This window comes from Eleginops maclovinus, chromosome 11 (assembly GCF_036324505.1).
Source record: "Eleginops maclovinus isolate JMC-PN-2008 ecotype Puerto Natales chromosome 11, JC_Emac_rtc_rv5, whole genome shotgun sequence".
NCBI classification, from domain to species: domain Eukaryota; kingdom Metazoa; phylum Chordata; class Actinopteri; order Perciformes; family Eleginopidae; genus Eleginops; species Eleginops maclovinus.
The window spans coordinates 12,084,844-12,110,509 of record NC_086359.1 but is presented as its reverse complement, the minus strand read 5'-3'; the positions used below and the strand labels follow the sequence as shown (position 1 = coordinate 12,110,509).

The 25,666-nt window shown below is 38.5% G+C and overlaps 1 protein-coding gene across 1 annotated transcript in view; it reads left to right on the top strand.

Annotated features, from left to right (window-relative positions):
• Window positions 1–4,971: 4,971 nt before the first annotated feature.
• Window positions 4,972–25,666, top strand: part of gabrg2 (gamma-aminobutyric acid type A receptor subunit gamma2) — a 44,275-nt gene continuing 23,580 nt past the window's right edge. The window contains 6 exon segments of the mRNA XM_063895532.1: window positions 4,972–5,466; window positions 13,331–13,470; window positions 17,756–17,823; window positions 20,722–20,942; window positions 22,445–22,527; window positions 24,273–24,410. Of these exon segments, the coding sequence (XP_063751602.1) occupies window positions 5,351–5,466; window positions 13,331–13,470; window positions 17,756–17,823; window positions 20,722–20,942; window positions 22,445–22,527; window positions 24,273–24,410 (766 nt within the window). The 5' untranslated portion in view covers window positions 4,972–5,350.

The window sequence follows — 25,666 nt, the reverse complement described above, 5'->3', positions numbered from 1 at the left end:
CCACCATTCAGGAGCATGTGTGCACGCCTCATGGAAAGCAGACGAATAAGCTTGACTGATACAGGCTTAGAGCAAACTGAATTTCCAAATAATCCTTATGGTTTGTTCAATCCATATACAATGGATGGTTTACTGGATCAGACCAATTTAGATAGAGCCAGATAAAGTGTCCTTTTGAACATTATTTCCACTCAAACGAAGTTGACATTCCATTTCAATGGAAACCAAACAAATCATCCTATTTGTTCACATTTATATTTTTTCATTTAAATGTGATTAATGTTAAAGGCATTCCTTGAATAAGTTATATTACATGTATAATGATTGCATTTTAACAAATAAAAGGCATGGTTTTAGACCACTTCAAAGTTTACAAAATGATGTATGACCCAAACCCACTCGTTGAACTTATATTCAGGAATTTGACCTTTATGATTTATGTGATTCGTCAGAGCAGCTTTCAAACCTGCAAGTTAAAGATTGGACTATAGTAGTTTTAGTCTCCATTACATTGCATTTCATTGGGAGATTAATTTGGAAATTGAATTTACAAACATCAATCTATATTTCATTGCTTTACAGTACAGCATCCTGCTTAAGTGCAAATTCCCTTAGCCTAATGTCAATCATTCATCATATATGCTTACTTTCAGAGCCAAGACCAGTATTGTAAGTTAATTCCACCCAGAATCTAACACAGTCCACAAAGTTATCTAGGTGAGCCTGAAAGGTGCTTGATTTGGTGGTGTGTGCACCCTTCAGGTTGACTAATCAAAATGCCCAACACGTCTTAAACAGTTCACACCCTCTGCAGCTGACTGTTTGCAGTGGGGGGGTTGTTGGCATCTCATATCAAGCCTATTCTCCTCCATGATGATAACAGGCTTGTTATTCAGCTGATAACTTCAAGGCGCTCAAACTGTAACATGATATTTAAAAAAAAAAAGCCAAAAAAAACCAAAAAACTAAAATGTAAATAAGTAAGAACAATACAATGTTTACATAAGGTACTTTAGATACTTGTGTGCTCTATGTTTTTTTGGGGGAAATATTAGCATAAGGGCCCTCTTGAGCATAAATATCCTGGGAAAAAATGCTCCTGAGTAGAAAATGATAAAAATACTAGCCATTACCTCATGAGAATGCCCACTACTTTCTTCCTTTCCTAAAATTGTTCTTATAGTTTACTTTGTCTTTCAAGTAAAACAGGAATCATTATCAGGTTGTAGGTAAATACACAGAGCGGCAAATCAAGAGACGCATATGTGTTACTCTTAGTTCGGTCCTCATTAAATTAGCAGAGAGCACTAAATGAGTCAGCATGACATGTTGTTAGATAAAGGAACACCTTCATTATGGGTTCTATAATAAAGAGAGATTTTAAAGAAAGAAGCGCTTTACAACAGGCATGGCAGAAGAAAAGAAAAACTAGTCTGTTGGACTAAGACAAATTTAGAGACAAAGTGCATCGAACATAAAAAGGCCTTTCAGATGTGGTTTAAAATGTTTAGTTATATCAGACCACAGAAAGAGCTTTCTCATGTTCATGTCCGAAAGCTCTCAGTGAGAAGGGATGTGTTTGCACATTTGCTATGTTGAATAAACAGGCCACCTGGTCTTAGATTGCATTTGTCTACTCCAGTTTCACTGCTCTTGGTTTTCTATTATTTGTCTTTGTTGCAATACATTTCTCTCATGAAGTTTGTTGTTGTGTATGTTTATCTTCTATGTGGATTTTTGATTCTGATGTTGCGTAACTGTGGTCTGAATGCAAGCATGTTTTTCATATCCAATAGTGCTTGCAGTAGATCATTCTGCTCCCACAGCTTGATGCTAACAGAGTGGGGCTGTGACAGCATATGTGTGGGTTGTAAAACTGGAATGATAGTGGAACTGGACATCTGTGTGTTCAATGGTGCCATTATAGAAGACTATACCTCCCTCAGCTCTTATCTAAAGATGACACAACATATTAAAACAACTAGACCCACATGTGCCACCCTGTCTGCAGAATGAATGGGGTCATAAAGGATGAAGTCATTATTGAAATGTTTTTTTGAGCAGACATGTCACTAAACTAAGCCTTCAAATGCCAGTACTGTCAATGCCTACAATGTACCCAATCTATTTTACTAGACAAATGAAAACCCTGGATGCTTTGTAATTTATATTATCCTGCATTATAATGTACTCCATTGCATCCACTCTCAATGACACGTTAAGTCAAATGCCCAGTTTAAATTATTACATTTTGGATCAGGTTTGTGTTGTACATCTGAATAACACAGAGCCCGGGTGCATCCATGATGATCTAATTTGGCTAACATTTCTGCTGTGATTATTGAACATCGAGGATCTAACCTGACATCTCATCTGAGTGAGTGTGTGTGTTTCGTATAAGGGATTTAGATTAAAAGTAGACAGATCTAATTATCACCCAACAGTGAGTGTCTCCCACTAATATAATACATCGACATGGGTTAATTAACTGTTGCAACTTTAGTCTCCTGTGTTGCATTTATCTAAATTACTTATTTTGTCTTGGTTAGGTCAATATCTCCTACTGCTAAACAGTATCCACGATGCTGATGTTTGGGTCATGACCTGCATGGCTTGAGTCTCTGGCAGTGGCGGTGACATGGCTGCAGGGCAGGGAGAGATATGTGGCCCTGGGGACTGAACCATATAGGCTGTGTGAGTGTGTATGTGCCTGTGTTATGACCAGTTTAATTTATAATTCATGAGATCCAAGGCTTTTTTTCCATTGAATTCCCAAAACTGTAGATATGTAGAATATCATTACAGTAATACAGCATTTAAAATAGTGTATGGGCAATGGCTATTACTGTTCTCTGCTATTCATCTTTACTCTTAGTACTTGTACACATAGTGTTTACTGCACAAAACAAAAACAATGCTGCTGAACAAATACAGTCAAATGCCATGTGTTTTGTAAGTATTATGGCCTTATCCACTAGGCAACGCAAGTCAAGCCAAGCCAAGTTTATTTATATAGCACCTTTCAACACACGGCAATTCAAAGTGCTTTACGAAAATGATGCATTGCGTTTTTGGCTTGTGAAATATTTATCCACATTTAGTATTTTATTTTTTTAACTGGGAAGAATAGTAAGGCCAGGGAAAGGGAATGGCAAAGTGATTATAAAAATATTAGTTAAAAAACATTACACTTCCTCTAATCATTTTGTACTGTATTTGTGATTGGTTTTTGGTCTGTGCATCCTGCCTGATGAAGCATCCATCAATTTCCTTAAGATGATTAACCTACGCTGAGCCTCACTTGCCACAAATAAACACATGATGGTGTTTTCAAATCAGACACAGCTCCTCTTCCATCCATGTCACACTTAGGGACAAAACGCTACAATCAACTTTGATTAACTAATGTTTTAAAAAACAGGAAATCGACAACGTCTGGTTGTAATTCTGAGTTTCTTAGTGCGCAGATTATGTGAAAAAAACTGTGCACTTTGGCTGTAACCTCATGGAACTAAAACAGTGATGATGTAGCATGTTCACTGCCTGTATGCTTGTAGAAAAACTGTTCAGAGGGGAATTTAGGCTAATGCACCATGACAAGACGACTACTCTGAAAGCACCTGCTTGTTTCCACTGCACCACTCTTGCTGCTCCTTTTACCCTCTGCTTTCACACTGGTAGGATCTCATTTTAAATCAGTTCAATTAAACATATTTGTTGTGTTTGTTTGACAACAGCATTTCATTGGATCTGGACAACATACCAAAAAACAGAAGACAGAGAAAGAAAAACACTGATCTATCTTCAACCTCTAGTGTGCACACTTGAAAATGGAAATTTGGAAGCAGATGTGTTCTCGGGTCACTCAAAACAGAAGAATGAATAAAGATGCTGAGGACACGTGAGCTTCTTTGCTCTAGGCATTCACATCACACACATAGTCTTAACAAGCACCCTTTTTTCTAGCACAACTTAAGAGAGAGAGACAGGGAGATATATTTCAGTATAACAGAATTATCAAAGTAATTTATGAGACAGGCTACCATTTTTTATTTTAGATTATGAACACATTTTTTCCCCCCCACACACACCGCCTCAAGGAGTCCTTCATAAGAAGTTACACCCCTCCAAAGGAGGAGCATTAGCATACTTACATAAGGAAATTAAAATGGGTACTAGAGCACCTTACAAAGGACAATTGTAAACCTCAGGAGGCTTTTTCTGGATCTGTTTCAAAATATGTCAAAGACTTGTAAAAGCAGATATATTATAGAAGAGAATGTGTATGCTGCCAACATATAAATAAATCCTCTCAACTAATAAGTTCCTTTTTGGAAATGACAGTATTGTTTTATTTATATTTTCAAATCAACTTGGCCGTGAGAGCCAGTATTCAAGCAGCAACAAACTGACAGCTGTCCTTGGTGCTGATTGGTGGTTTGTCATACAGATGAAACCAATAGAGCTGTCCAAGGTGCTCAAAGCGTGACTGGATTCCACTCAGGCCTGTGGCTCGTTTAGGATTATATATTAATAGATCTGTATGGCATGAAGGAACACACACACATACACACTTATTCACCTGCAACTATTTGTAGAATAACTTTATACAATTGTTTTGTTGTCTACACTGTAGGAAAAGTGCAAGTGAAACATTATTACAACTATCAGTCTTCTATGTAACGTCATTATGGTCACCTTAGATGTAATTTTGTAAGCCCCCACATTACATTTTGTTAACTGTTGTTCCATATTATTGAGAAGCAGTGACACCAGCAGCCAGTAATTACATCGTAACTGCAAAATGTGATTGTGTCAGTAAAAACGATTATATTAAAATGTCATCACAGGGAATATAGCATAAGTGTGCCGGTGGTGAAAAATAAAACCACCATTTTTTCCTGTAGCACCCAGCTATGGTTTTTCTCCCATTCATTGTAGCACTGCTTCCGCTCGGTGAAACCACGCATGTGTTGTTCCGTGCTGCAGCAACGTGCATCAGTTCCTCTCTGACCCCACTGTTAATCTGCATCCAGACTGTGGCTCCACTGCTTTTTTCAGCAGCTGATTTTAGAGAAGCATATTACGGGGGGGGGGCTTTGCCGTCTGTGGCAATTTTTTAGGGCCCTGCTAGGCTGAGGATTCGGCAAACAGACAGGCAAAAAAAAAAAAACCGAGCAACGCGAAATCAAGACTCGCATCGATTTTGTTTTGGCTGATTTCACTTCACCGTACGTCCGCCTCGGGTCTAGATTTGGAGACCCGCTACCGCTAACGTGCGTAATGTATTGTAGAGAGGAAACACAGTAAATAGACGGACACGTCCATCTGCAATAAAGAGGAATCGAAGATGGTGACGATGGCTTCACCAAATTTAGCCTCCAAATGCTCGACAGCAATGGCGAAGCCTTCCCTCCCCTTGAAGCTGTTTCTCTGGGTGTTTATTGTCGTTAATCTCCCGACAAGGTAAGACATTAATGCGTGATATTTCCTCTCTAAATCATGATTCTTGTCGGTGTTGATGGGTAGCGTGTGTCTTAATTATAACACATCGTTTCGCGGTGCTTCCCATACAATGCCAACACAGCCCTGCGTTTAGAGGGATCCGGGACGATACATCTAGTTTTAATTTAAACAAATCCTGGAATGAAGTGTAAATACTGCACGTTTAATCGTTGTTCGACATGGACGTGTCATTTTTAGATTGCCACAGCGACACATGCATCGCGTTACTTGTAGACGTCGTGAATAATATGTGCACATAAAATAAAAGGCGAACAACGGATACATGCTTCCCTTAATATTCGCCTGTGGAAATAGAATAATTGAATACCGGGCATTTTGCAGGCGAATCTATGAAGAGTCCAGTATCTCACACAATCTGTCCACTGTTAGAAATAGCATAGTGGCAGGCTAATGTGCTTGAAGCTAATGCTGCATATAGTCTCTGCTAAGCTGTGTTTAAGGATCAAGTCTATTCTAAGAAGCTAAAGCCTCATTATTAAAAGGCAGGTGTCGGATGTGGCCGAACTCGATTAGCTATTTGCTAACAATCGCTTGTCAAAGAGACAACTTGAGTATGACCGAGGGTACGTTTCATTCCACGTATTTGAAATAAAAAAGCATTTCAAAATGGCAGACAATCACACAGAAAATGCAAGTGTAAAGGCACAATAAGGACAAGGATAACACATATGGACTCATCCGTGTCTTGCACACAGACACACACAAGCTAAGGACTGCCATTTCAGCTTTACTGAGGTGCATACTCGAGTTTATTGAGAGAAGCTGTTTGGTTGTCCCTGTCAAGACATTATTCCCGTTTACTAAGGAGAGAGAAGCAAAGAGGAAGGGTGGCAAGGCTCTTCGCATCGCTCTCGTCTTGTGCTGCTTGAGGGTGAAAAATGGAGGCAAATAAATCAGACGACGTTCAATCACCGTCATACTGATTGCAACCTCAGGGATCCCTGCCCTGCCTTCATAGCCAGGCCTGTGTATTTTTCTAATTGTATGCACAAGTAGTTTTCACATTATGCTTGGGTAAACACTGCACCTTTGCCCATTTATTTAGAACCACTTTTGAGATATATAGACAAGTAATTCATTGTATGAATTGTGCATGAGTGACAGAAACATAATGAACTTAGATTTAACATGTGGGTGCTCCTTGGATAACCACGACAAGGCCAAATCACAGCTGTTTATGTGAACACCCATTCATTAGGCTATGTGTTGCTATACCTTGCTATATGCCCCAATGTCAGCAAGATATTTTCTATTTTCAAATTGTTGTTTTTTTAATGCCAGTCCTGTTGAATAATTTGCTTATTAGACAGCTTTTGCTTGGGAAGATGCATTGGATGTCATTTGTGATTCATGTATGATAATTGTTACATAAGATATCTCTCAAGGCCTCTGGCGTTTTTCAGTAACCTATGGTACTTTGTGACTCATTGACAGTTACTATGTGTAGTGGTGTCTGATTGCACCACCATACATTAGCCTCACAGTACAGTCCAGCCTCAAGTAAAATAGTGTAATACATTTAGAAGAAAATGCTAATGTTTTTTGCATATTTAACCATCATCTTATAATTAGACTTCATATGTAGGCCCAGGATCCACTAGGATATGGCCACAACAGGAGGAAGTGATGTCAGAGTGAGGAGGAATGCTGGTGTTTTCTTTATTATGCCAAGTGGTGTTTACTCTTCTGAATACTTTCCTCAAGCATTTTGTGTGGGACATTAATATTAGTAATAACATTCTGGGAACAAAACACAAAATCAGTTTTTAGTTACCTAACCATAACTGCACGAGCACATATAACTGAATACTAATATAAATGTGTCAAGGATTAAGACTGATTTTGGTTTTATGGACATAGACACTAACATACATGTGTCATTATATCATATTTCAGGAATTTCTCAGTTGTATGTGATTTGTTTTATATTATAAGAGCTAAGGAAATATAATCCCTGCCAACAATTATATAGTTGTCATAATCTGACAAAAAAAGAAAATACGCAAAATACTTTTAGAAGGGTTACCATATTCAACAATGTATTTTGTCAATAGAAAGAAGTTAAACAACTCTATATTTCAGGGTTTTAGAATGTCACACCGTAATAGTTATCTTATTTCCTCATTTAGTGTTGTGAAATTCACTACTGTATATCCTTTATCACTTGGAATGTCAATGCTGAACATGCAGATAATGCCATGTATCAATTCCAGCAATACAATACCTCATGTAGATGTGGCTTAGAAAAACCTCCAACACCAAGCCAACCAAAGGTCCTCTTGCTTAACAATAAGTACCAACCAAACAACAAGTGCCAACAACCCACTCACCCACATAGTTGAAAACAATAACAATAAATTAACTTAAGCCTTTGGTTGTTTAAAATAATTACTTCTGGATCGGCACTGTAGATTTCTGGCTAACATTGCCTTGCTAGCAAAGAAAATGAGATTGACAGATTAAATGAAATGCATGTGGTATGTAAATAATAACTGAAAAAAAGGAAATAATATTAAAACATTTAAATAAATAGTAGTATTGTTTTGAGCTGGGGTAATGTCAGACACATTCCAGGAGATTATAAATAGTATGCCAATTGTATAAATAAGTCCAGCATGCCACTTTTGAATTCCAGTTATAGCTAATACAGGTATACTTTATAAATATAAGTGCAGTTCCATCTATTGACATGGGAAACTTATAATGTATTGTATTCAGCCAAACCCCACTTGTTATCTGCCTCTTGTCATTACTTAGGAAGGGATGGGATGACACATTTTGAAAAACTGTCAATCTGTCATGTATCCTATAATGATGTATTTATGTCTCAGAATTCCTACAAAAGTTGTTGATAGCCCAAAGATGTCAATCTTATTTGTTCCTATGTGGATTAAAGACATTGTGACAGGACAGGAGAAGATGACAGTGAAAGCTTATAGCTGTCTCTTGCTTACAATTTAGACAGTCTAACATATTTAATCCCAGGAGGTCAGAGTGATTTTAGATGTCTGGGATAGGATTATTGTTGAATTAAAATCACTTGTGATTAACCCCAATCACACAGCCTGTGTACTGTGAAAACTACACTGCACATCCTCAAAGTCTCTTTCTATTCAATGTGTGCGGCAAAAAAAACAAAAAAAAATCACAAGTGGGGCAAAGTGCTCACAGCCCCACTAAAACGCCATCTCATAAGTCAGAGCTGATTGGCTGTAAGTGTGTGTGCTGTGAACAGTGTAGTAAGAGGAGACGAGAGAGCTTAGACGACATCACCACCGGTAAATAATACAAACAGAAAATGAAAGAAATTTCTGCTGGAGCTTTGGTGAGCGAAGTATAGTTTATGTTGATTGTCTGTGTTTAGCCTTTAGACTATGGATCTGCATGATCGATTGATATTGTAACCACGGTGGCGAGTGTCGGTGTTTCCCTTATACAGTCTGGTGTTTTCATGCTGAGGCTTGACAGTTGTTGTTATTGTTACGTTTTGCTTTGTGATAGCACTCTTTACTCCATGTATTAATGTACAAGAAGCTTATGTATAAATATCTAAGTTGTTCGTGCCCCATCAGTTTTGTACATAGAAAACACAACTGAAAGTATGCAGCCGAAAACGGTAATCGACCAGCAAAAGAAAGTGAATGAGTGGAGTGAGTGAAAAACGTGTCAGGGACTGGTGCTTTTCTTGTTAAATAAACATACAAAAATAAACCATAAATGCGACTTATACACCAAAGTGACTTATGTATGTGTTTGTTTCTCCTAACGACTACATTTTTTGATAAGAACGTCTAATACACAGGTGTGACTTATAGTCCGGAAAATACGGACGTTCTGTCTTTGTTCTAAGAAATCCTCTTGATAAATATAGATTTACTACTTGAAGTCCAAAAGAGTTGTCCATCTCTATTTTAAGGACACAGGTACACAGCAGGCGAATGAGGATACAGAGAGGATACTTTTAAAACTAGTCCACAGAAGCATGCATGGAAGACTTTACTGCTAAACACTAAATGTTGCATTAGATTTAGCCACACTGTAATATTCCAGTTTACATGATGCTTCAAGCAACACAATGTGCATGCAAATAGAAAGCTTACCCCACAAACAATTGAACCCTGCTGCCATTCCCCTTATGATTTACAAGCTTCTCCAATCAACCAAATATAGACAGCATCTTTACTACAAATTCATATTTTCGTAATGCTGCCGCTCAGGGTTTGTTTACATAATCTTAAAGTAAAACTTAAATAGTCCAAGAAGGTATTTCTGATTGGCCCTTAAATAGTGATACACAACATCATCGACCTAGTTTACTTGTATTGCAATTAATCACTGGCAGATACAAGTGAACCTTGCAATCCAATGTGAGCTAATCTATAGGATATGGTTTGGATTGGACTGAGGGAAGCCTGCTCTGGTTCTCACTGACAGGGGGTCAGCTAAGCAAAGCAGGCTGAGATTCCAGGGGATGCGAGTACAATGGGATGTTCTTTGTGCTATATTCACAGCCTCAGTAAATAAGCAGAAACACAATTTGCGTCCACTTTAAATGACTACAGTTTATTAACTAGTAAAAAGTAGCCAAGGCATTTTGTTTAATTAACGGTAGAGGTTGTGATAGGATGTTTGTTGCGGCAATGTGATGTGCAAGATTGTTTGTTATGTTGTTGCCATGGATGCAAGGCAAATATTGTGTTTGCTGTTAATAAGTATGAGCGTTCATTAGATTTGGTTCCTTCATTTGAAACATGCACTAATCATAGCTCAGGGAACTTGGAGTAGATGCTAATTGAACTCACATATTCTTAGTTTGTAGTGCTGGCTTTGCCCTACTTAGACCATCTCATGAATGTGTAAACTAAAGAAAAAGGGGCAGTTCAGCTTTAAAGGAAAACTGAGAGCACTGTTTTGAACAGTAGTATGGACATATAGCAAATGTAACTCAAATTGAGTCACTCTGAATGTATGAATGTATGTATCGTATCGTGTATTCAATTTTCCCTCAACAACCATCCATCCGATCAACTTCACACTTGCTTGTGTATTGCCGGGAACCCAGGAACTGCAGTGTTGAGTGTGAAGTTGTCTGTATGATCGTTTCTCGATGAAGCTGCAAGTAATAAGCCTGTTCCGATCGGGCACGTTTTAAACGAGACGTAAGAGTGTTTTTTGATGACAGCACTGAATGTGGAGGGGTAGTACTGTATGTGTGAATATATCAGATTGTCCTCAATGAAAGTAGCTGTGAGCACAACACATAACTCCAGTACGCTCCATCATCGCATACACAGCCACTGATACATATGCATGAAAAACAAACACTAATAAGCTCACAAACGCATAACATCATGCACACACACACACACTGTCATACCTCTCTGTGGATCTTCAGGTACCAAATTAGTAGGCAGAACCTCAGATCTGACTGCTGAGGAGAACACATGGCTCTCTCTTTGATCTGCTTGTCTTTGGAGCATTTCCATATACTGCGAGATGAATATAGATGATGCTAATGCAGTTGCCTCAAAAAACAACACAAAAAAAACAGACGTTTCAAATCATACACCCTTCTCTGGCCTGTTTATTGATCGAGCCACCCATCTCTTTTTGTCAATCCATCTTTATATAAATACATCTGGACTGTTTGTGACAGAGAGATACTCCCTGGATATCTATATGTTTATAAAATCCTGGAAGGCCTATCTAAAAGGTTCCACCTGAGTAAGAATATTAAGATTTAATGTGTTGGGCATTAGTGTTGTAGGGGAGATGGATGGCACTTAATGGCACTTGCAGTCTAAGAAAGAGTACCGGTCAAAACATTATTTCTTGCACCCAGCCTAAGAACACGAGAAAGCTATCACAGCCTCTATTCTTGTGCTTTACCATGGAAACTGTGTCTTTTTTCCCCCTCCCATTACTGGTTCTTTATTATTTTATAAAGAAGTATCTTTACCTCTCAATTCTGTAAAGCTGAAAAATCCCAACTGTTTCATTGTTGCTCTTTTGTGCTATTGAAGGATTCTCCAAATCCTTCTTAATTCGATCTCTCCCTTTGTGTTCTTTTTGCGTTCTCTATGTTTGTTTGTTTTTGTCACCTCAGGGTGTGAAAAGTGAAGTAGGATTCTATTTAATGCATAAACAAGGAGTCTAGCACACATTGAAGGAGCTTTGAAACATGTGTTTCAGCCACATTCTATTAAATATTTTGAATTTCATTAGTTAACATGGCATAAAAAAGCTCCCTAAAGAGAGCATGGTTGTACGCTGGTGTGGTAATATTAAGATTAGGACCTGGCGTCATGTTGTTGTCAGAATATTACTTGGCCCTAATGCCTTGCCATACCTCCATGTCTATTCTGGTCTCACACCTTAAAAAGAATGTCTATGTAACAGAGACAAAACCTATATTCCAGATGCATAATTTGCTTGAATCCCACTTGTCTGTAGGATACAACTGGAACAATTCTTACTGCTCCAACATTGTGGTATTTGTGGTCAGGGGCTTTTGAAGCATAATTGTCTTTTCAGTTTATCAGACTTCTGAACTGAACTAGTAAACTCAGGACAATTGGATTGTCTTTTCAGAAAGCTTATGTAAAGCCCTTACAGAAGCTTGGGTGGTTCTAAAAATGACACTGTGATTCACTAAAACAAATGTGATGTCAAGTTCATCAATACTACCACCTTAGAATTAAACAGCTGAGGCTGTCACTTCAACTATGGGCCTCACAGTACTATATCCATATATTACATTTGATTAGATCTCTCCTGTCATGTGGGAAGACTGTAATCCCACTTTGCCAAAGTAAATGTAGTTACATGTACTTATTGAAGTAAAACCTAGCTTGGGTAAATGTCTACTCCTTCATTGCACAAATCCCAACTGGCTGTTAGCTAAGACAACTGAAAACATCTCTCTTCAGAAGTGTGACCATAATTGAACTTCATTCTTAACAGAGGAATACATAAATTTTCATGATGAAGCTGTCCAGGTGGGCATTTAACATTATGTCCGATTTACTCAACACTAATGCTAACACTAGTTGTCTAAACTGCTGGGAGTTTGCCTGATTGATTCTAACAAAAATGCTGACTATGCAACCACGTTACTTAAATTAAGCATTACCATCACAATAGCAGTGATGTAGATTCCATTGAAAATAAACATTATTTGATATATATTCTCCAAATCATCTAACGACAGATCCCCTAGGAGATCGCATAATTTCCAACGGCCATAAGCTCTCTATATATCAATGTTATGTCTCCTTCAATGAGCATATGTCGCTGCATAATGCCCTTTATTTAGGTTATGATTGGGCCTGTATTTTGTCATTTTTGCACATCTTGCAATTGTTCTATGGCACAGACAAAACTGAGAACAAGGGGATTATGAAATACAGTATATATCTGATGCTAAGACCTGAAGCAAGTCAAAATGGATAGACAAGCATCACAATCTAACCGTCGGCCAGTTAGATACCTCCGCTTGACCAAAAGCCTGGTCATGCAGGCCGACGGTTAGATTGTGATGCTTGTTTATCCGTGGTGTGTTGGTCAGGTGCTTGGAGCAGCCAGAAAAAGACAAAACAACCCATGAGTTGCAATAGTTCATGAAAACTACTCTGTTTCACGATAAATCACAGATTTAAAAAAAAAAAAATTGCAGTGTAAATATTTTTCCCACTGTTTCGCTTTTTTCTTAGAAAGGTGGCTGAACACACTAAGAAAAATCCTGCTTGCTCTGTTTAAAAAAAGCATATATTGATGCTTGATTTATTTTCTCTCCTCCCTGCAGCTCCTTCCAGAATGATGAAGATGATGAGGTGGCTAACAAGACGTGGGTGCTGACTCCCAAAGTGTACGAGAGTGACGTCACACACATCTTAAACAGCCTACTAGACGGATATGACAACAAACTAAGGCCTGACATTGGAGGTGGGTGCTGATTTTCCACAGATTATCTGTTTAGTCGCAGAATCATAAAGAAACACACCCACGTGCATTGCTAAATTTGAAATCCAGCACTCATTCAGCTGATGAAAATGCTATAGCAAGGCATTTTACACATTAAAAGTATAAAATAGGGTCGTATAATCTCTGATGTCACCTTCTCATTTATAGAAGGAACCTGCCATGTTCTCATTCATTTAAGACTATCCATGAAGTGCTGGCACTTATTATGACACTTATACTTGAAGTGCACATACTTACAGAGCAGTTTTGTTTTTTCCTGAAAAACACATTGGCTTTTAAGTAGAGAGAGACTCAACTTAACACAAAGGGAACGACTTGGATTGGATACTGTAGCTCATAATTATGAACTGATATACATTTCAGTTTTGCTGCAAATTGTAAAATGATATGAAATAATTATGTTTCTAAAGGCAACAAATGAAAATAGTACACCATATTCAGGATGATCTATTCACTGGCTGTAGAAATGAAACACTGGCTGTTTAATATGCACATTATAGAGTTCATTATTACACAACACTGGTTAGTACAAGGATTCCTTTTGTGTTTGCTTTGGTTCATTCAATGTGTGTGTTTGTGTTGTGTGATGACGGGTCTCTTTATAAAGAATGTGCACATGTGTTTGTGTACATACATGCATTATGGTTGGGAGCACAGTCCGTCATGGCGCTGCAAGCCTTGTCTTGTTGATGTGAGAAGTAGACAAGTAACTTAAACCCTTCAATTTGACAGACAGCTGGGCAGAGCTCCCTTGTCAAGTGCACATTTATCCTACAGCCTGTCACGTCCGTCTGCAGGAGCAGAATATGGAGATATTTAGTACCCTTGAATACTTGATTCATGGATCGGTTTTCCTGGGAAAACTGGTTCAAGTCAGAATCTGTCACATACTCTTACAGAAAGATTCAGATTTATCACTCTATATGCTACCAGTGAATTGCTTTGACTACCTTTGTAGGGGCAGAGTGGAGTGCTGTATTAAAGCGGCAATGGCAAGAATGATTTGGAAAAAAGTTTGTCTTTTCAGTTTATCTTATAGCTGATACTCTTACCATTCGTTTGCTGAAATGTAGTATTTTGTCCTGCAGTAGTGCACCCACTTGAAGAGGGAAACAGCAACTTTCATATGAAACATGCACCCTTAAAACCAAATTGCTCTTTTCAAAGATAAAAACAATGGCATGTATTTTGTAACTTTTGACAAATAAGTGATCTTCGACCGAAAAGCTTTATATACTGTACAGTATAATATTCTTTGCAGTAAACTGACAAATTTGTATTAGGTTGCATGTTTTTTGTAAATTCAATGGTTTTTCAATTAGGTGTTTGCCTTACTTGGATTCACCAAGATTGAAACTGACCTTTTTTTAAGATATTGGTTTGGTTGGATATTGGTATTTGATCCCATTTCGATTGTTGCGGCAGATAGGCTCTAGGAAGCACAAAGACAGGGACACTACACGCAAAGGCATCATTGCTGGAATTTAATTTGAGACATTGACATTTTGTGGCATGTGGCACAACCAAGGAGCTCTGAACTTGCCTATGATTTAACGATTGTCAATTTTTGGGAATCTTTCATCTTTCTTTTCATTTGGAATGCGCTGCGGTCCATGTCCCTGCTCGCTCCACCTTGTAGGAACCAGCTAATTAGAAAGCATCTCAAGTGAAACACAAGGGTAAAATGACCCAATGGTTTGCCAATTGTTAACATGGCTAATCATTTCAAGTGGGGAGAAAAAATGACCAAGCCAGAGGAACCACTGTAGAGACTTGAAAGGATGCAGCTTTAAAACCCGACTAATGACTTGACTGAAGTGATGGCACAAGATGAAAGCAGTCGAGTAACATGAATGTATATAATACATCTGTTAACCCTCTTTTATGTTTCTCTACAATATGTACAATGCCACATATGATGTGACACATTTCATGAAGAGCGGCATCATTATTCCCAAGACTTTAGAAGTGGGCTTGTGCTATAAATTGAAGAGCAGCTCTGATGTGCTTTGAGGTGCGGCTTCAGCCCAGAGAGCCGCAGAGAAGCTGGGCGGCTGGCTGCCACTGTCTTAACCATCATCTTCAAACACGCTATGATCTTGCTCACTCAGAGGTGGTATTCCAGCTGCTGCCAAGTAACACAGCTACAGAGGGGTTATAATTAGCTGGCTATACTGTCATCTGATCCACCAACCAATCAACCAACCAACCAACCAACTATACTGAAGCAAAGTGAAGATTCTGCTCCACTCCTCACAGCTATGCAATGCTGTGGATTTAGATTCGCTGCTGATTGTGCCACAGCCTACCTTTGAAGTCCATTGTGATTCTCAGTTCATTTTAATGCCCTCAGAATCTACTGTATGTATGAAAACAGAAGCAAATAGGACAGAGAGGGAGAGAGAAGGTATTTATTCTTAAATCATAATACACACATGGTGCTGATAGAGGACAGTGCCTTTTAATATAATTCACAAATATAAAGAGCAAGTGCAAGGACATAAAGCTTTTTTACAGTCAGTTTAATTAATAGGTCTAGATGACTGCTCATGCATGGTGCTGTATTTGGTCAATATGAGTTAATTAGATCAGGTATTTTTCAATATGTATGTGTAGTGGTTATGTTGGCATGTCATTTGTGAGAAATCTTAGCACAGCCACTGTGTTCACTGGCATCCTAAAATATGTTTTCTTTGTCACTCTGTATAGTATTCATGCCATGACTGTAATACCTGATTTACTAAAAATCCAGTCCAGTGTCACATCGTTTTCTGCTTCACATATATTCTTAGTATGTCAACGCAATAACATGTGCTAGTTTTCCATGCCACTCACTCATATATATCATGTGTGTTTCTTCCAGTATGGAGGGAGCAATGCATGTATTTGTGTATGTTTGCCCGTGAGTGACATGAAAAATGGATGCAAACCTGCACTCACTCCTTCTGTATATCTCTCACACTCACTATAGCTTTGACTCTCAACCTCACTCTCCTCTCAGACATAACGTCCAGTCATCCATAAACATGTGCATTACATAGCAAAGTACTGATCAAGGCTGACTCAGAGCATCTGACAGAGCATGGGCGTCCATTTGACAGTGGAGACATGATGAGAAGATACAGTATGCTAAATGTAACAGTTTGCGATGTAACTGCTGCTGTAATGTTATATGACATGTTTGTTTATTGGATATACAGGGCTAATATTTTTAATCTTACCTGAAACATTTGTCAAGATTTCCGGGCACTTCTTAGGGAGTGCCATGCATCAGCAGGTCTGTAAGGAAAAGCAGTTACTGATTGGTTATCAAGCAGTGCTCACAGGCCTGGGGCATTGAAGGGTGGGAAAGGGATGGATGGGATGTAACAGAAGACACAAAGGTACTGTGGTAAATGAGACAGGAGTCAGGCCGTGAATACAGACAAAGCTTGCGATGCTCTGACATGGGCAGGAAGCCTTTTTGAAGATGAAGTTGGCCCTGTAGGCTCTGATGTAGTCTCCTTTCAAACAAAGGAACAAGGGTTTCTATTTCATCAGCACTCTGATCTGATGTATCCTAGGCATGGTAAAATGATGATAATGTAACACAGGGTGGAAAAAAGTTGGACAATTTAATTTACGTTTATGTCTGGGTGAACCTAATGTCATTAACTTGTACAGCGGACCTCCCATGAATCGGGCCAGATATTACAGAAATATGAATTCTCCAACATCTTTATTCTGTGGCCACAGGCAGCAGCAACGGATTGAAAAAAGTTTGACCGCCAATCACAAACACCTGGGATAGTAGGAACATCATTATTTCTTTAACAAAAACAAACATGTTCTTTTTTCTCCTATATTTGCTCGATATGTTATATGACATCAATTGGTTGCTTTTGCCTGTAACCACATGATAACGATGTTTGATATTGTGAAATTCATTCCTGATAAAAAATAAATTCAATGATAAAACATTGCATTTTACTGACCTTACTGCAGACAGCCTGCAATAATTCAAAACTCCTTCAGATGATTTCATCATATATCTGTCCATCAGGTGTGTATTAGATTTTAACATGGCATAAAACTGAAAGCTAGCTGAGCAGTGATGTTTCATACAGCAGCTCCTTATTCACAGCATTATTATTTCACACTTTGTTCATTGATAATGATGAAAGAACAAACTTATGAAACTTGTTGTACAAGTGTATGATAAATCATCGCTCATCTCTTAAAATGAATTGTCTGTGCTTTTTTGCAGTCAAACCAACAGTGATCCACACAGACATGTTTGTCAACAGCATCGGGCCGGTAAATGCCATCAATATGGTGAGTAATACTGAAATATGGAGTTAATGTGTGACTGTCTAACTAAGGAGTTTATTTGTATTATAAAAATGTGAGTTCTGCCTAAGCATGTCCTCAGGGAGCTGAGCGTATAATGATCCGGAGAGTAGCTCTCTTCTCTGGCAGACTTTCAGGGTCTTGCTCAAGCACACTTCAGCAGGGCAGATGCTTTCTGTCAGGCTGGATTGGTGGGTCCATCTAATCACTATGCTGCCCCACTGCCCTTGTAGCGTTGCAACACAATGCAGGTGTCAATCTGCTACTTAACCACTGTACTGGCCTTTGCACCACATGGGTAAATGAGGCCCATTTGTTGCATCTGTGTTGCTTCAAACTCTTATAAAATACTGATTAACAGTTGATCCATTGTGTTGCTCAACACAAGGGCCGGATCTCAAAGCAGCATATTTGCAAATGGCTGCATGAATTGGCAAATCCCAAGCTGTTAGCACTCTGTAGTCGCCAAGAATTGCAGCAGCAGCAATCTGACGTGTCACCTGTTAAAGCTCATTGTGTCTTCAAATAAATGTATCAGTTTGTGATTATCCTTGGATCTGGTTTGAAGCCACATTTTTTGAAGGCTTTTGATCACATCTGTCTGTTGTGACGATGAGAGTTAGACATTGAAATGTTGTGCTGGTAAAGTCAATGTGTTCACCAAAATATATATATGTTTATATTACAGTTAACATTGGTTATTGTTATTATCAGGTTGTGTATAGGTTAACCTTGATAACGAAGAAGGTAACAAGTGTTAATATTGTACAACTGTTAACATTAAAATAAACCTAGTGAAAATGTGTTTTTTAACACAATTTCTTGTAAGATGTAAGAAATGTGTTATGTCTGCTTAGCGTGGTCTGTCTCTTTGTTATATTACTCTTACAACTGATGATCAGTTTGAGCCAATATGAGTGGGAGAACTGCTTGCTTGTACAATAGCAGATTCCAAAAAACCCACATCAGTATATTCCTATTAATACAAATAATAATTATGCAGTTGAATGTGCTTGAAATGCTGAATTGCAGCCATCAAATTCATAAAGGTAGGAGGACCCTACATTGTGTGTGTGATGAGCAGTGTTCTTTGTGCTACGATGCACAATAAATTATTGCTATATTTGAAAGCTGAGGAATAATAATAGAATGTACAGCCGTCATACTGCAGTGAAGACTAAAATAATTGTTCATCTGATGGGGTGGTGGAGAGAAAAAAAGGATTAATAAGTGAGAGTCTCTTGCAAATCCCACTTCAGCGTTGTTTTATGTGTCATTGTTTTCGGTGGCACGTCCCCGCTGAGAACCCACTTCAATTGTAATTCGGCAGAGCAGTCTGCTCTACATGGTGGTGGCGTTCCATTTCACTTAGTCTTAGCTAAAACACCCACTCTCAATAACTGCAGTCACAGTGATGTTGGAAGTGAAGCATCGATGGGATCAGTTAGAAAATGTGTGTTTGCTCACGTTAGGGAGTCTGCGTGCATGTTAGTGTGTGTATGTGTGTGTGTGTGTGTGAGAGAAGAGAGCATCACGCTAACCTGAAATGATGACTGAATGCTTCGCTTTCGTATGTCGTAAGCGTGGAGGGGCCGGTGCGTTCACACTATGACATGACAAATATAGTATGGTAGGTAGGTTTTTTAAAGAGCATCTAAGCATGAACATTGTTTTAATAATGCATAGTTTTTTGAAGTAAAGCAAAATTGCAACTGATGTTAGATATAGGGGAAGGGATTGGATAGACAAACAGAGAGAAAGAGTGGGAGAGATTTGAAGAATAAAAATAATAATAAATGTATGCTTTTAGCCACTAAGGCTGTGAGTTCTTAGCTGCTCTTGGATGCGTGTATCTATTTGAAAGAAGTGTGGCTTTGGGAAAGATCCGAGAGTGTATAGTGTTAAAGGGGGAAAAAATATGTTCATCCGACTCAGCAGGGCCCAGATGAAGATCCTAAGGCATTCAATCTCTCTCTCATCATTGGATTTGACCCGTCTGCCTTTCCTCTGCACAAAAAAAGGATGTTCAAAGGATGGGAATGTTGCATGGTGAAAATGTTGTTTTTCAAATCTCGTTTAGTGCTCTTTGGCATGGATTTAGGCTTTATTGTTGGGCTAAGCTTTGTCAGAAAGTTAATGCCTCCATGCCCTCTTGCACACAAATCCTCAGATTTCTTTTTTTCCCAACTGCTGTACTTCTCTTTGAACCTAAGAAACTAAATAAGAGACTGATAACCACCTCTCACCACATCTCTTTTCCCTCACACATTAGACCACATCACATATTTGCTCTTAGCTCTTCAACTCATGCCACCGCACTTGCCTCTATTCATCCCTCATATGTACGTCCTGACACAGCTCTCAGGGGCTGAATAAGAAACTGGTTTTGTCGAGCTCAAGACAAAGTGCTGCCAAGTCAGCGGGTTATTATGAGGTTGGATAATACTTGAGCCAAACAAGGGGAATTATTAATTGCCCCGATGAACATTTAATTTTCAGGTTGAGAGCGTAAAGATGATCTTTTTCAAAGGAAATCACTAGTAGGGACAAAAGGACTTCTTGGCCTGAATAGAAACCATCTTGTCTGAGAAAATAGTGCATGCAAATGTGTTCCACTATTAAGTTTTCACTAGCATAGAAAAGATCCCCTCAGCCAAAAGAAAAAGTGTTGCGTTTTTGCAGCCCACATTTTAGTTTGATCTCATTGCATCTCATAGTAAAAACCCACATATGGTTGACAGCACTAGTTGCAAACAGTTCTGTTTGCAAGGATTTCCTGAAAAACTGAAATTGTAATCTAGTGTTTTACATAAAATATGCCCAGCTTCTAAACTAAACGTTAAACACAACATCCTGGTAAAACTTTGTTCTATCCTTCATCAGGAATACACCATCGACATCTTTTTTGCTCAGACCTGGTACGACAGGAGGTTAAAATTCAACAGCACGATGAAGGTTCTGCGTCTCAACAGCAACATGGTTGGGAAGATCTGGATTCCTGACACTTTTTTCCGCAACTCGAAGAAAGCCGATGCCCACTGGATCACCACGCCCAATCGCATGCTTAGAATCTGGAATGACGGTCGGATACTCTACACCCTCAGGTAAAATGTTTGGGATGCCTGAGTTTAGATATTTATAAAAAGAGGTGATTTGGGTATTCTGAAGCAGAATTACCTCATTCATGGTGCTTTCAATTTTGGGTGTCGTTCAATATTGATATGACAGCTATGACGATGGGGAGTTCATAATATATTTGCATAAACACTTCATTGTAGTGGTCTCAGCGGAATAAAGAACAAATAAAGGTTAAATACATGGAAACAACCATTCAACAACTCAGTACAAGGATCATTAACACTGGACTAAGAACTGGTCACAGCTGTGCAGCATTTCATTCTTGATTTTAATTATTATCAGTTTGTTGCCACTAAGGTGATTCCTGCTCTTGCTGGTATTCATCACGAGCAATGAGTGTACTTGGGAAAATATTCTAAAGTACCCCAACATTTATGGCCTCACTTTATAAATGATTCATTGTGTTGTTTATCCTGAAAAGGCACTGGGCAATTTTAAATTTCAATATTTGAAATGTGACATTAATTTGATTGCAAGAAATATATTTTGAGACAGGAAGATGTTAGGGACACAACACAGAAATACTGCATTGCCCTAAACCGATGTTAAGGCGCACTTGCATCATGGCTTAGAAGGGAACACTATTCATCTGCAATTTCTGTATCTTCCTTAGTTGCTGATATGTTGGGAAGATTCTTTTTTTATCCATATAGATTTTGCTTATTAAAGATATTGCAATATTACCTTGTTTGCCTTAAGAGAAGGAGATTTGACAAATGTTATAACCAAAAAGTTACACCTCTTCTGGATTGAAAGTACAAGACAATGTTTGCTTTTGGGCAACCCAAATTTAAACAAGTACATGCTTCATAATAATATGAAAACACACTGTTTGTGATGGTAAACCTAAAGAACTAACAAGAACTACGTCAAGGTGTGAAACGGGATAGGAGGACAGATTGAAGGCAAATATTAATTGTGCTTATTATCGTGTTTTGCATACCATCATAAATGGAGCGGATGTTTATACTGACAGCACAATATATCATCAGTGATAATAAGAGAGAAAGTGCACTATTCTGGACTCAATCAAGCCGTGATGGATGTTCTCCTAGGCAGAACACTACCCCTCCACTTCATTAATTAGTTAAGGAACTCAGAATGTAACCACTGGTTAATTAGGATGACCGCTGTGATTGGGAGGACAATGATACATGACAATAGCAAGTTAATGGATGGGTAAAGTCATTTAAGGTCATTCTCTCATTAAGGGGAAGTTTAATGACTATGCCTGCAAACTCCCTCAAGCGTGAAAAAGAAGAGACGTGTGTGTTTCCTTGAAAAACATCAATTTGGTTTAGCACAATTCCAATTAATAATTCCTTCTGTTGATACTAATAAGGATAGTGGCTGGATTTCTAACACCTTTTTGAACGTAAATTATAGTTTCAATAAGGTGTTTTTATATATATTCACATACTTTTCTATAGTAACTAAGTAAGTGGATGCATATATTGTGTCTCTGCAGGTTGACCATCGATGCAGAGTGCCAGCTTAAACTGAACAACTTCCCAATGGATGAGCACTCATGTCCCCTGGAGTTCTCAAGCTGTAAGTTTGGCCATATGCTGTTCCCCTCTACTGTTTTACCTCTTCCTCTGTTTCATCTCAAACACACATGCTGTGGTAATGAACGGGCAACATATGAGCCTAACAAACAATCATTTACGGGATAATTAAGCAACAAGCCAAAACAACAAATCCAAGCTCTAGAATTCCATGTGTGTAATAGACTTATGCATGAACAACAATGAATAGATGTACAGAAGTGTGACAATATGAGTGAATATACAAACATTGGTCCAACAATTTCATACTTCTATTGTATGTACTCGCATTTGGTAAAGGCATTTAATAATAGATGTATTGTTGCTAAATGACCGAGGCAAAGCCCTGATTGATATCCTATACTTTTTTTCCGTTTCGAAGTGACATTTCAAAAAGTGACCCAGGTTCAAATTGAGTCAGTCCCTGTATGTTAGAAGCCCGTGCGGGTAAGTTATGCTAACGAAGCCGCTCAGAGATCTACAGAGAAATGCACCATGGGGTAGTCTCCAGAGAGAATGCTTCCTAAATAGCTCCAGAGCAACAAGAAAGAGAAAGCGGTGGGGGTAGCAGGCCTAAAAATGGAACAGTAGCATTCATTTAAATTTGATGAAAGCCATGGATGTTTTCAGAACTTTGAAAATCGCTTGATGTACAGTACATGAGCTCAATCTCAGAGGCAGCAGGCGGAGCATTTTGCAGCAATTTATCACGCGGGCATATTTTCTCAACATGTGCCAAAATGCTACAAAGCATTGTAGCTTTTCTAGTTCAGCGTTATCTGCAGTAGTTCTGAGAATGCTTTATCAACACACATGATAAACTATATAATTGTAGTTTGTTCAAAATTGCATTTTCAGTGATATGTTAATTACAGCAACTGATTCGACAAGATGGACACTTTCACATTTGAATTTACGACATTGAGCTCCAGGAGCATTGTTGTTCTGGCTTCCCAACAGAACACTGAATCAATAATTTGTCCTGGATGCATTGCAAGCAAAAAGCATACTGCCAGCCCGCCTGGCTGTAATGTGGCAAATGGGCAGATACTTCCATCCCTGCTCCTCTGAGGTCCAGCATTACTGGATGTCTGAGAGCACTTTAGTAATAAAGCCATTCAAAGTTCAAACTGAGGGAAGTTTTATGTGCATTATTCAAGCTGGTCTTCGATCAGCTGTACACATCTCATCACTAGACTGAAGACAACATTTCATCAGATAGCCCTATTTCAAATGAAACATACTTTAAGTTTAACAAAAAACAACTGTGCCTGTTTTATAAAAATGTGGATACAAGAAATGAATTCAATACTAACAAATATAATTACATTTTTATAATGCATCTGCATTGTCTAAGTGAATCTGTGTAAGACAAACGAGAGCGTTATTGGGATTCAAACAACTGGAGAACACACTTTTGTGGTAATAGGATTACTAGAATCCAACTTGTGGAAAGAAGTAGATCAATATTTGATTGTTCCTACCCCCTGATTGACTACATGTTTTGTTAGATGTTTGTTATATAATGTTTCGTTTCTGAAATGGTTTATTTGCACGCTAGCTGACGTTGTCTGCATGGATTACTCACACTTAACTATATTGGCCGTTGCTTATCTAAGGGGTCAAGTCTAAAAATATTTCCCTAAACAGATGAATGTTGAAAAGGTGTTGTCTCTTTTTTTTGCTCTAAACTCCACTCCTCTACTTCTTTTAGCAGAGCTCAATGTAACTGTGCTCTTATCTGTTCAGATGGCTACCCCAGGGAGGAGATTGTGTACAAGTGGAAGAGGAGCTCAGTGGAGGTTGGGGACATTCGCTCCTGGAGGCTATACCAGTTCTCCTTCGTGGGCCTGAGGAACACCTCTGAGATTGTCAGGACTGTCTCAGGTAAAACAAAAAATATATTTTTTCTTTTGTAACAAGTCTGCAATTCTTTCCTTACTCATTGCGTAAAAGCTGACTGAATATTCACGTTAGTTTCCAGGGAAACCCTGATGGTGTGATTTGACATGTCATGTGCGTGACAGAAGTGATTTCTTGAACATGTTGCAGCAGAATAGGGATTCCACAGGCACTGCACGACACAACATTCATGTTGGGCATGATATATTTAATCTGATGGAGTCGGGAGCGTGACTGCAACATCACCATAATGTGATGATAGGGTGCAATTTCATATATGAAAATATATGAGGTATTACTTTTATCAAGCCTACCACGCATGCCGATGACTGTACAACTCTCTCACTGCCTCTCAGATTGCCCAGACCGCTTCCAAGTCCTATCCATATCGGGTTTGTTTCTGTTGCTAGGGGTTACACGATAATGTTTTATAGAACTAAGACTCAGGATGTTTTTATCTTTTTAGTTCACACTGCCTCGAGTAAAATCAATTACGGTCCATAAGTGCATCTCCTTCATATATCCTGTTTGCGAGAGGCAGACAGATACTGCTTGCAGAGTGGGATGTATTGTAAGAACAAAACACGGATGGCGTTCCTTTCATTTGCTCAATGAGCGCATTTTAGGTTTTTGCGCATTTTTGGTTCATACTTATATGGTCCATACTTCGATGTGTGTGGTAACTGTGAACCTCCTTAGCTTCACCTGCTATTAAGAATTTGTATTTAAATCTTTCTTAGCTACTCCAAAATTGGCAGGTGCCTGTTGGAAGTTAAAAAAATCAAATCATATCAGGGAAATTGAAAACAATAAAAATTGCAAGTCGTGGTTCTGACCAACTTAGATAAACAAAAATATGTTTTCTTTCTAGAGACTGTCTGCCCATCCCACAATCCCACATGTGAAGAAATTCACCAAAATGCATTTTAATCAGTATATTTATGATATACTGGCTGGATTTTATTCAGAATTATGCAGGAATATGAATGTTTGCTTGAGGAAAAACAGCTGCTTTCCCCATACAGTGTTGATGTTTGAGACTATGGTTGCATGCATATGCTTGTTTGTCTATGTTTATATTCATGAACTGTCAGTAAGTAACGTATGTAATGTTCTGCAGGGAATGATATGTATTCCTAACGCTGGTCTGTGGTGTGAATTAAAGAAAGCCGTACACAAAAATTAGCTTCGGCCACATGAATCCAAACTGTTCAATCGATCACAATGAAATACAATCTTTC